At 28.5% G+C, this 13973-nt stretch overlaps 1 protein-coding gene across 1 annotated transcript; it reads right to left on the bottom strand.

Moving 5' to 3' along the window:
- Window positions 1-2866: 2866 nt before the first annotated feature.
- LOC112690518 lies at window positions 2867-3368 on the bottom strand. Its single transcript, XM_025564544.1, has 2 exons — window positions 3009-3368; window positions 2867-2938 (listed from the first exon to the last, which is right to left on the bottom strand). The coding sequence occupies exons 1-2, from the start codon at window positions 3366-3368 to the stop codon at window positions 2867-2869; spliced, it is 432 nt and encodes a 143-aa protein (XP_025420329.1).
- Between the last annotated feature and the right edge of the window lie 10605 nt (window positions 3369-13973).

Raw genomic sequence — 13973 nt, forward strand, 5'->3', positions numbered from 1 at the left:
CTCGTCCGGTAGCCATCAACGTTAAAACCGATGCGTATAATGCGAATACGAAACTGCTATCCCCAATTGAATGTACATAATTGCAGCAATAAAATTATATGATTTTCGTCTTTAACTGTTTGTACCGCGTGTTAATGCATACAACGCATATATTATGTACGCGCCCGCTACGAATGTGCAATTAATTTAATGTATAAAACAGCAGCAGGGTGGATATTGTTGGTTTTTGGATTTTTTTTCCTACCCTTCCTTTCCACACGCAACAAAAGTTGTCGAAACAATTCGGTTGCTTTTTCCGTGTACGTGACTGCGTCGTCTGATTTAAAGAAGAAAAATTTAATAACCGAAAAGTTCGTGAGGACAATTGAACACAGGTACATACTCGTAAGCGCAACGACCGTATGATAATTATGATACTCATATTTATTGTACAGTATTATTGAGCTCAGCAACGCGTGTCCATATTATTGAGTTCTCGGTATGCGAATAATTATAATTTCGAGAAATATTTGATTTACAGGGTTTGGGAGGGGGGGGGGGGGTTAAAAGAGCTGAAAAGAAACTCGAGTATAGCAGGAGATGCGCGTACAAGCGATAGCGCGTTAAAATTAAACAGTCTGCGCGTGTACAATTTATTACAAGTGTACACCAGTCAAAATGGTATTCAGAGTTAGCATTCAATATAAATTTCACAACATATGAATTTACTTGTATTGTTAAAACGAATTCGAATACCTAATAAAAATATAAACACTTGCTACAAAACTCCTTTGAGGGATATAAAACACGTTCTTCCGTTTTTTTTTTTTTTATTTGTCAATATTTTAACACTACTGCTGAGAAAATCGAAAAATGAATGCTTTTCAAATACTAATAGTGTCCTATTTATGACTCTAAAAGATGATGCCATAGAATACATTTGGAGCGTATTGACTACTTGAACGTTTTCCGATGGACAAAAAAGAATAAAAATCATTAATTGTTTTCACTGAGGACAGTTTAAAAATCAGTACATTATTCGCTTCGCTTCGGAGATAAAAATCTGAAACTTGCGTTAGTTTTCAAAATCAACGAAACAGTGAATATCTCTAAAGTAATCGACCTTAATTGTTTAAATAAAAAAGGACAGTTAAATGTAATATTATATACGAAAACTGCGTCAAAAAAAAAAGACACATTTCTGTCACTTTCGACAGCACACACATTTTATAACAAGTTTTACTTTTTGTAAGAAATAACCATGCACGTTTCAAATTTAAATATTATTCTCCTTTCTATATAATTTAAAAAATCATATTTGCTTATCACAAATGATATCAACCTTTATTATTCCTGCATTACGTGCCTTCGTTAGTCAAAGATTTGCGATAAAAGTTGAATTTTCGTTTTACCTAAACGCGTTTTAAACAGGATTCTTTTCCTCTCTTTCATTAAATTATTTTATCAAAGAAAACGCAGCGCAAGTGACTTGCCATAAATAGGTTACTTAAAAAAAAATCAAAATAAATACATTTTTGAAGTATAGTATGCACATCACACACACAATTAAATATTAATTTAATTATATTAATATTAATAAAAATAATCAGAAACATATTCGAATTAATAATGGTAATAATAATAATATAATTGTTCAGTTTTTTTAAAAATACTGTATGTATTATAATAATCACTATTTATTATAATAATAAAAAAAGAAAAAAAACCAAATCTCAAATGACAGTTAGAAATTTACAAAATTTTAAATAACAAAAAAATAAATAAAAGGGCCATGGAGACGGCAGAAGGCAGACAAACGTCGCCGTCGTACCGTCCGGATGATCCGCGAGCACTTCGGAGCTCATCGCCGATTCCAAATACTTGTTGGATTTATCAATCTGACGTCCCGATTGATAATCGAACGAATGGTGATACCAAGGCAAAGGGGTATAACGGGTGAGATCGCGGCATTCATGCGACACAACCGTGTCAAGTATACGCAATGATGTATTTCATCGTCTTACTATAAACTTAACGTATTCACTAACTTGTTCTGATGAACTAAAAAAAAAAAAAAACAATAGATACGAGATTTCATACTTTCCTACAATCAATATACTAAATTTGTGTTTTTTTTTATCATTTACTTCCGATGAAAACGATTCGCAACGGCATGTTGGTATATTGTTATACAAAACTGAAATTTAAATTTTTTTCCTTCATTCTCAAGTTTCATTAAAACTTTTATTATTCATTTAATAATTCGGGAGTTAACAGTAAGGCAAATCCTTTATGACTTTTTTATATATATATTATATATACATTAGGGTGGTCCTTAGTTATAGAAGAAGAATTTTTTTTTAAATATTCTTTGGCTAAGTACTCGACATTTTGTTCATTATAATCAGTAAGTAATTGAGACTAATTTTGGTCACGATAACTCACCCTCTTCCCGTGCCTCAAAAGGGTTGAAAATTTGTCATAGAGGGTAGTTTTGTAGTTTTGTGAATTTAACTTAAAAACTATAGTACTTAGCGAAAAAATGTATAGATGGTTAATTATATATTTTAATGTTGCTCATAAAATATATATTTGAAAAATTTGTCGTAAGTCTGTAATTTTCCAAGAAAAATAGTAAAATACGAAATATTTTATTTATTTTGCAAAATAGATTTTTATATTTATTCAAGTGTTTGATAAAATATAAAAAATACCATAACATTTCTTACATAAAAATCGAATAAAATTTAATTTCCTGAAAAAAATGTAATTTGTAATAGCCGGATTTATGTAAATTATTCTAATATTATAACAGTTATAATAAAATTGTGTTTTAATAATCCCATTTTATTATACAACATATTTTTTATATCCAAATGTATTTTAATTATTTATTATAAGTTTGTTTTAAAACTTCATGACTAAATTCCGGGTATTGCTTCCTATAATCTTGAACAATCTAAAATTATAAATAATACATTTTAATAAATTCTTAATTATTCCACGAACATAAAATACTAAAAAATTACCTGTAACATATATTGTTTTTGTTCCTCTTGTTTCGTAAATTTGTCGTTAAACTCCTCCATTAATTTCACACTTCTTTCTGCACTATCATTGACAACTTTTAATGTACTTATAATATTCTTTGCTTCTTTATACTCGGTGGTTGTTTTCCATAAACTTGGATCCTTCTGTAAAAAGTCCGGAGAGATACAAAATCCTTGAAAGAACTGTATCGATTTATTTAATATTAATTCAAATGGAAGATCTTTACATACAAAATGTTGAACGTCATCAAATTGTAAAACAATTTTTTTTTGAGACTCTTTTTCTTGTTCATCAGCATTGATTTCTTCTTCATTTATTTCCAATATTTGTTTTGTCATTTTAGATTTTGTATTATCATCAATCCGATTATCAAATAAAGTAAATACGACACACTCATCATTTATGTACCACAAATGGTTGATAAATTTTTTTAATGTTACTTCTTCAATTTTTTTATTATGTTTTGTATAATCAACTATTTTTTTTTAAAAAATTATATCATTAAGTGAAGCTGTTATTGGATCATGAGCACATATCCATGCATCTAAATAACATTTTACAATGAAACAACAAATTTCTTGTAAACCTCTTTTTTCAATTATCGAGAACTTTAACTGGTGATAGAATAACAACTTTTTAAAACAATATATCCCTTTTTCCATTCATTGAGCTAAACGGTAAGCACCAGATGGTCGAAAATGTATACCTCGTGGAGGTGTTTTTCCTAAAAATATCATGACAAGTTTCATAAATTCTTTATAATCATCTCTTAGATAATTGGAAAATCTTTAATTTTTTTTGTACAAAATAATAAAACATCTTCAACTACATATTTTAATTTTTCAAATACTTCTGGGTGCAATATTCATGTATGAAAATTACATAAATCTAAATTCACCTAGTTACTTTTTAATCATTTAAACAATGGATTATCAGGTTCAGACATAACAGATAGTTTTGATATAAAAATAACTGCTTGTAAAATGATTTCAAAAATATGGTGACGACAAGCAAAAAATAGAATACTTCGGTTTAACTTTTGTTCAAGAAGAACTCATGCACCAATTAGACGACCACTATTTGATGCAATAATGTCAAATACAAAATCTTTAATTTGATCCAATAGACACCAATCGTTTAAAGTATTATACACAGCTGAACATATTTCATTTCCACTACCAGATGATAATTGTGAAACTCCTAATAATTGTTCAACATTAAGAGCTGTGATAATCACAGAAAAACGATGTACTGTATCCCTTCTTGTTAAGTCTAGTCAGAGCCCAACTTAGAGGGGGCTAGGAGGGCTACAGCCCCGGGCCCCGGTATTATTTGAAACCTCGGGCCTCTGTTGACAGTTAAATATTTAATTGTTATTGTAAAATTTTAAGATATTTCTTTCATTTAACATTTACAAAACAAATTAGTCATGTTTCGTAATGGAATTTAAAATTATTATCTAATCGATAAAATAAAGCTATTCAATTTTGAGATAAATTTGGCCAAAAACACTTTACCATTTATATTTACCCATCCTGTCACCTAATCATCAACGTGTATACCTATAGGCCAAGTTTAAACACTTGTATGATAACACGAATCGCAACAGTCGTAAGCTGCGAATTATTTAAAAATATCTCGGTTTTTTGCTAACGCTCAGTTTATCTAAACGCGGGTATACACTATATAATCTACTGTTTACCTCTACCAAATCGTTAAGGTATTTTCTATGACATACATTTTGTTGGTTAGTTTTACATCGTTAATACAATCGGTACGTTAGTTAGTAATCTGTTGACTGTTGTGACTCGTGATTTTAAATTGGTTTTTAATAGAGTTCGTGAGTTTTGTTCGTTATTAGTAGGGTTCGGAACTTAATGCACTTAAAAAGTACTAAATATGCATGCACTTATGCGCTTAAAAAACTACAAATATGCTCTAAAAATAAGCAATTATATTTTATTTTTGTACACAAAATGTTCATTTGCATAAAAATTTTATAAAATTATAAATATAGAAAAAGCAAAGTAATAAAAATAATTCTGATTTTTAATTTTTAATCATAATTTAAAAATAATAATAATAATAATAAATTAGCATTATAAATGTTTCTTGAATAAAAAATAATTCCCTGAAAGAATATTCAATAATCATTGACTTATTTTCCCAGAAAAATATTTATAGAGAGTCATCGTATTTCGATAGCAGCTGTTCCTATTTGATAATTGTATAATATTTTATTTTAGACAAAGCTAGTTGTAGTTATAATTTATAAATACATATATATTATTTAATCAATAGGGGAAAACATTGTTTATAATGTTGAATGAAAATTTGAAAAATACGATACAAGAATATCACGAAAGTTCTCTTAATATGAATGTATTTTATTTTTTATTTTTCAAATTTTCATACTGAATCTTCAAAAATTATAAAATATGCTCTAAAATCTAAAAATCACTAAATATGCAAAAATATGCACTATAAACGTTTGATATATTTTTCGTAGTGTCTTGGAATGAATTTCTAGCTCACTTAGCAATAAATCCAATGGTGCGAAAAAAACATACAAGAGAAATGACTTCTGAGCCCTAGTTATTAGTGTATAATAAAAACTATTGAAATTTGAAAATGTCAGACAAAAAAGGATTTATCTCAGTGATTATGCAAAACGAAAATTAAAGAAGGAGGCTGAAGATGCAGTAAGCAAATTACCTAAATTAACAAATTTCTTTAAAACTGCCAATAGTGTAAACGAAGTAGAAGTAGAAGCTAATACAAATAATAAAGATGATTTTGTTCTAAATAATAGTTATCTTGATGGATTTTTCAGATCTAATTTAGAAGTTTAGTGAACTAAAATCTCGAAAAAAACCATTGACTTAAATTTTTATTTATGTAATTTAGTAAACATTAATAAATAATTAATATTTTTCATTGTTACCGGTACTTAATAATTATTTTTAAATATAATACGAGTATTAACAATTAATTTTTGGTCTGTAAATAAAACTTTTGTTCATTAATGCAATAATGTTATTTTAATGTTTATTGTAATTTTTAAATTACATTAAACAAATATTAAAAGCCCCTAAGATTATATTGCCCCGGTCCATATTTCCTAAGTTGGGCTCTGAGTCTGGTAGTAATTTTGAATCCCAATGCACAATGCAATATTGTAGAATTACATTTAAAAAATTAGATTTTGTAGCTTCAGATAATTGTTCACGACACTTTTCTCGAGCTCTTTTAATTAAAGATCTATTAATTATGTACTAACTAGTATTGACATCAAACGATTCAGCTGCAGCTGTAAGTAAATGAACGGCATCTCGGTCACTTTGCATTTATCTAATGCCGTCGACAAACGGTGGTTTATAATTTCCTTTCTTGCTCGCTTGATTGTTGATGGGCCAGGACTTTCAAGATTTATAATTTCATCTTCATCAGTGAAGTTTTCAGTCCATAGATACAAACTGTAGTATAAAAAATTATTAGACACATTATTTTTGAAGGTAATGATTTAAAATTATTAATTTACATTAATTTTGAAAATATAATTATAAAATAAAATAATTACATAAACTACTTGTTGATTTCGATGCGATTTCATGTTTTTCTTTCTGCAAAGCTTTCTGTTTTTCTAAAAACAATTTTCGAAATTCAAGACCGGTTAATTTTGAATCTTTACCCATCATGCATCCATGACGTCTTTTTTCTCGTTATTTTATTAAAAATAGTTTATCTTCGTGAATTTTTATAATATTTAAAGCATTACTACGTGCAATGTCAAATAAGTCATTTAAATTGTCGTATTCATAATTTCTTTTTGTGTATCAGTATTTCTATTTTTATTTTTAACTAATTTTCTCCATTTGTCATTGTTTTTTAATTTTTGTTACGCAATTTGATTGATCTTGAATTGGTATACGTGCTTTTCTCCAAAAAATTTGACATTCATCAAACACAAAACTATCGCTATCGTGTAATGTTTAACTAAACACATATTGTAAAATAACGCTCAAAATACCTCTTTTTGATGGAAACTAACTACCAGTTATTTAATTTTTCATAACACCAACTAAGAAAATGAATTGTCTTGACATAATTGAATATGTAAATTAAAACTTATACTTCATACAGGAATAATATTATACAATATTTCACAATGAACACTACTACAATCACAATTTGTTTAACTACATCGCCGTACACTCGATAAATAACAGAAAATTAAACATGATGGCTAATTTAATTTTGGCAATAGGTATTTAATGACACCAATATTGATAATGATAAAGTATAGTGGTCATAAATAGTTTTAAGCACATGGTTATCGCCAAACAAATATTTAAAATTCGAAATCTTTTCGAAAATTATTATTTTATATAATCTAAATATTACTATAATATTATGGTTACTTCACTAAAAATTTAACAATCACCTTCTTTAGGATATTAAATTTTATTCGATTTTTATGTAAGAAATGTTATGGTATTTTTTATATTTTATCAAACACTTGAATAAATATAAAAATCTATTTTGCAAAATAAATAAAATATTTCGTATTTTACTATTTTTCTTGGAAAATTACAGACTTACGACAAATTTTTCAAATATATATTTTATGAGCAACATTAAAATATATAATTAACCTTCTATACATTTTTTCGCCAAGTACTATAGTTTTTGAGTTAAATTCACAAAACTACAAAACTACCCTCTATGACAAATTTTCAACTTTCTTGAGGCACGGGAAGGGAGTGAGTCATCATGACCAAATTTAATGTCAATTACTTACTGATTATAATGAATAATACCTGGCTCGAGATTTTGAAAGTTAAAAAATAAGGACCACTTTAATATACATATATATATATATATATATATAATTTTTCACTCTAATAACGAACAAAATAAAGTTATAATTATTTAAAAATTGATGTTGATTTCGTGGGGTTTTCTAATAGTTTTTCTGCGATATTTCTGGTAACTTTTGGTGGTTCAGAGATTTTGAAATGTCAAAAACTGTGTAGGGACGATCAAAATGGGCTAATTTGAAGTGCATAAATTATTCCAAAATTACGTTTTTTGATAAAATATATATTCACAAGTGATACAATTGATTTTTCCATCATCGGATGAGGAAAAAAACAGTGTTTAATATAATTATATGCGAAACCCGATGGTATATTTTAATACTAAACAGTTGATCAAATCAAATATTAAAGTAAACGTGTGGTTAAGCAATGTGAACCATGATTATCGCACGGACGCACGTCATAAAAATAATCTTTTACTTTTCAGTTCGGAATTACATCATAAAACAATACGGAAAATATCTATCGTCGCCATACGTATCTACATTAATAATATTATTTCGATGAATGTATATTTGATGTTATTACGTTTTATTGTCGCATTGCCCGCCAAAAGAATTATCGCGAACAAATTTTACCTATTGTTATATGTTATCAGTATTCACGCTTAACTGTTCTGCGTTTGACTCGTTTGAAAGGCCGTTATTAAAAACAATGCGAAAATTAAATTCAACGGAGTGTGATGGAAAAAAAAAACGTGCATATTCGTTTTCGAAAAGCTTTACGAACTCATGGATATTATTATTATTTAATTACCATCATTAATACCATTCTTTGTTAAAAGAAAGAAATAGAATTATCAAATACGTATAATTTATTATATTTTAGTTATCATAGCGGAAACAACAACTTCTTCCAAAACAATACTTGTTTTAATACAATATATTACTAATAATATGAATAATGTATTGAGTAAAAGGGTCGAAAAAATCAAACAAATATTACTTGAAGTGATAAATTAGTCATGTGTAATAGGGATCAAATTGAATACTGTTCAAAAGTATTTTAAATCATGTACAAAAAGGAATAAGTCCAAATAAATCTAACCCAAAAGGAATAATAAGTCACTAACTATTTGACTTATTGCGAGTTTTAAGTTAATCGTACATTTTAAGTTTCAAGAACTTTTCTGCAGAACCAATCAATGAACATATGTCTAGAACATTGATTAATAAACTTTTGAAACTTTTGAACAATATAAACGATTTATTTTATTTTTCTTCAGTTTCCTCAAAATAGTGTTTCCGTTTACGTTGCCTTCAGCTTGATCGCCATCGTCCAACATAATAATCATTGCACACACTCGAGGCAGGTGTTGGTTGTGTTTTATTAGTCCGGGTTATCGGTACCGTATGTAAATCGATATAACTAGAAAATAAATATCAAAACAAAAATTCCTCATTTTCTAACCTAATGGTGATAACGGTTTCAACAAGTACAGTAGACGCCACTTATATGAATCACGAATATAAAGTTCAACCACTTAATGGACTCAAAATCGCAATAAACGGTACGGGCATATCCAAACACAGTAAAAAAATTCTATTACAAGACTGCAAGATGCAATTAAGATCAATAAAAAAAAATAATAGTAATAATAAGAATTTAAAATAATAAAATAATCAATATTTTAACACGTACAAGTATAAAATGTTACTGTAAAAACGAAAACAGCATGTAATATATAGACTTAGACCGTGGATTAGAAATGTGTGAGGCTAAAATTGTTGTCTCGAACAACCATTCTCAACAATCACAACAACTTTTCTTTCGAAACACATAAAATCTCAGAAATAAAATCTTTACGTAAATGTTCACATATTTATCCTTGAATCAATACAATTCTGTGCTGTTCTCGACCAAACTTAAACTGTCAACATAAAAAAAAAAAAAAAAAATTATCCGGTTCAAAAGTGTTTGTGCCAGAATACGAAATAAGTAACCTTTTTCGTCTCGAATGACTGCACCCCGTTCAAAGACCTCTCGATTAAAATAGTTCAAAACACTACAGCCACTTATTGAAAAGCAGACGAGGCCATACAATTAAATCACTCGCGTGATAAAAGGTTTTTTCGACAGATGGATTATTCGCTCGAGTTCAATAGCAGGCCATCTCTACAGATCATCGCTTTCGCTTGTTGCAGAAAACACCTTTAGTGAGATTAATAAAAGCGAACAAAGAAAATATATTTGCGCACGTGTGTATGTAAATACATGCGCGCTACTGAAATATTACTTTTCTGAATGAATAGAATGTGAGTGTGGGTTTAATTTTCCGTTTTGGAAAACAGTCACAACTCCGTATGTAACCACTCTTTAAATATATACCTAGTGTACGGTCAGAGGTACCGCACTATCAAGAATAGTCACATTGGCTGTAAAGACAAAATACCACCAACAGCCTGCAATCATAGACGAAATAATTATTTAAGGATGGCCAAAAACAAGTATAATAAGGTAGATAGTATCTAATAAAAAATATAAATATAATAAAAGAAAACAAGCAAATTGATTTTGAACGGGCCAACTGGCACTACTACTATTAAATCAAAGTACAAAAGCGGATAATAATAACAATAAATGTGGGCGTCCAGTTGTAAATACAAAATATATAAAATACCTTATAACAATAATAATACACCTTATCGGCACTAACATAATATAATAATAACAAAATAATTATAATAATAAAAACCACGGTGGTCTAATACAAATATAGAGTAAATAATAAATAACGGAAACGTTATGAAAAGCATCTACCTCGAACGGTCTGGTTCTCGGATGGTTGCGTGCACGCGACCGTGCTAAAATCACGTGTGATGAACACCAAGACGTCTTCGTCGACGGTGAGCAGAAGATTATCTGAAACGTTCTCCAGCAACTGAACGTCCGGACAGCAAAGCACGACTGTGTCACTTTGCAGCTAATACGACATTAAAAAATAATCGAGAACAACTATGTCGACCGTTGTGGACATAATCCAAACCGCACTCAAAACGTGTTGAAAAAGGAGCCGAAAACGATCACGAAAACGAGCCACGAACGAACGATGAACACAAAGTAGATAAATCACAAAGAAATAACCATGGACGGACTCACAGGTCCGTACCACACGATCGCAACACACAAAGTCGGCAGACTAATAAATAAAAATGCTGGCGATACGGCAAAAATAATAATGAAAAATACGTCTGTACGTAACGAAAACCGGCATTGACGCCAAAGGAAACGGACGTCACGGGAAGCACACGGTGACAGCAAAAAGAAACCAAAATAACCGCGTTAACTGCCGTCGTGTTATCGACGACGCACACAAACGAACATATGGCCTTTTCGAACACCGACAACGGCCATATGCATTTTGGGTGCATTAGTCGGGTGTGCGGGGATCGAATATTCGTGAACGATAATTCTATAAATTTAGTCACTACGCGATAAGAGGTTATCAAACAGTAATCCGAAAATGAAAATAGTTGGTCAAAAATTATCTTTTTGAAAATATTTATTTATTTATTTTCTACAGAACTTAAGGTATAAAACTGTATAACAATAATGGCATAATGTATTTATATTCATGGAAAAATAAGACATTTAAAATAGATAAAAAGTATTATTTTAACAAATACTGCAATTTTTGGTTCGTAATAATTTCTTAATTAAATTGTCCAAATAAAAGTCAATAAAAATTTTTTCGTTTGATATATATAATATATGAATTATTGATATTATTTAATGACCCAATTATCATGTAGCGATTATTATCGACTCGTGATAGTAGTGTAAATGTATTCGTTCCTAAATATTACAAAGATAAATTCATACGTTTTTAACGTCTATAAAATTAACAATGTTTTTCACCGAGCTTCACAGATATTTTCAAGTAGAAACAGTGCTGCAAAAATTGGTTGTGCAGAGTGTGCCACGCACACGGGCCCCAAGTCTTACATAAATTTGGGGGGACCCTAATCTCAGCCTGAAATAAACTACACTTTACAAATACATAATTATTTAATAATAAAAAAAAAAAAATTTTAAAAATGCAGGTAAGGTTGTTATAATATTTTAGAATAATATAATATTTATTTAACAATGAGTACATTGAATATTAGAGTAGGCATACAACATACCTACCTAAACTACTTAAATTAATTTACTACATAAATATGTAATAAAGTATTATATTTATTTAATATTACACAATTATTACTTAATGTATAAATAACTAAATTTCACTGAATTTTTAGTTTTGTTTTGTTTTACTTCACACCAATAAACCTACGGCATACAAAAGAAAAATAATGAATTATTTTATTTACATTTCTGTTATCTTTAAGCATTTTTTTGGGCATACTTATCAACTAACATGTTTATGTCTAAACTGCGCATTCTTTCGTTTTTAATACTTAATACACTTAAATCTGATAAACGTTGTAATTCTATAGTACTTCTTAAATAACGCTTAATTAGTTTTAATTTAGAGAAAAACGTTCTACTGTATCTGATGTTACTGGTATAGTAAGAAATAATTTTAAAACGACGACTACTTCCGGAATTCTTGGTAAAATGCAATTATTTTGAACAATCAATAATTCAGCTAATTCTTTGACGCTAGAAACTTCTTTCATATTTTTATATACCACCCTTCTGAATAAAAGTATTTGCTGTACAAATGATATAGACAAATCATTTGAATACTGTTCCACTATAATTTTAGCAAAATGAGTTAGTTCTGTATCTGAGTATAATGCTAAATTTTTGGGAAAAATAAATTTTGCGTAAAATTCATTGATTTTGAAATTATTTTCCGGATCAGTTAATTTTTGGTCAGTACAAAGTTCGTCAAAAAAATGTTTTGATTGTCTGTTCCTTTTTTCGAAAACGATGTATTTATGCCACATTTTCTGCAATCGTGATTGTTTCAAATTTTATTTTTATTCAATTTATACTTAAAAGAAGATCCCACCTTTTTATATATACTTGAACTAAAAAATTTATAAAATTTTTGTATATTATCAAAAAATATCTGAACCGGTTGAACACAAATTGCATCTTTCAGTACTAAATTTAAAATGTAGGCGGAACAATGAACATAAACGGGCCCTCAGTTACGCCACTGTTTTGAATTACATTAATTAAGTTCATACGCGCTAAATGACGAAGGTGCGTATAGGTTATTGCGATCGGTGCGTATGAATTTCAGCAATGTAAGTTGAAAGCGCTTTTTGAAACAGACCTAATGTTTTTTTAAAGCTCGACTCGGCCCGAAATTTTTATTTGAGAATAAAAGCCCGGTTTTAAGATATTTTTTGAAACCGGGTTTGGCACTATTGAATATTTTATCACTAAAATTGAATTTTTGTACAAGTTTTATACATTCTGAAAAAACCAATCCCAAATCGTAATAGTTTTAAAAATTTAAAAACCCAGCCCATGATCCGTGTTTCGTTTAATAAAAGCGCGGCTTGGCTTGCATTTGAATTTTAAGGGCCTGGCCCATGAAGGTATCTAGTACTTATATTGTAAGACAGTACAAAAGTATATATACGTAATTTTATCTGTATCATCAGTATATTAGTATAAACTATTATTCAATGTAATAATAACAAGTTATGATAAATAATAATTTTAGAAGTAATAAAAAAAATGTTGCTTATTTTTGCATATTTTAATAAATAAAATAAATATTATAAGACTTTTATTGCTTATAAATCCCAGCCCTAATTATAACTATAATTTATTTACTAAAACCAATTTAATCGTTTGATTAAATCAAGTGTTTTTTATATATATATCTTATATATTATATCATATGTCTTAAATGAAACGAAAAGTTAAATTTTCATAAATAAAATGAACATACTAAATATTTATGTTACAATTATAAACAGATGAAAAAAATTTAATAGTATTATAATTTATCACTGTTACTAATGCATTATGTACTAGAACAGTACTATTACAAAGCTCAAAAAATAGGATAATAATAAATTATCACACTTATAAAAAACAATTCCGAAAGGATTTCAATTTACTGTTGTGTAGATGAAGTCGTTTTTCACATTT

Source organism: Sipha flava, unplaced genomic scaffold (genome assembly GCF_003268045.1).
Source record: "Sipha flava isolate LNK unplaced genomic scaffold, YSA_version1 50_pilon_pilon, whole genome shotgun sequence".
In the NCBI taxonomy this organism is placed as follows: domain Eukaryota; kingdom Metazoa; phylum Arthropoda; class Insecta; order Hemiptera; family Aphididae; genus Sipha; species Sipha flava.

Bases quoted from the DNA above. Each gene is read 5' to 3' on its own strand.
- LOC112690518 (XM_025564544.1), bottom strand. From the start codon at position 3,368: ATGACAAAACAAATATTGGAAATAAATGAAGAAGAAATCAATGCTGAT. The intron at 2,939-3,008 runs GTAATTTTTTAG...TTATAATTTTAG, and splicing joins AAAAACAATATATGTTACAG to ATTGTTCAAGATTATAGGAA.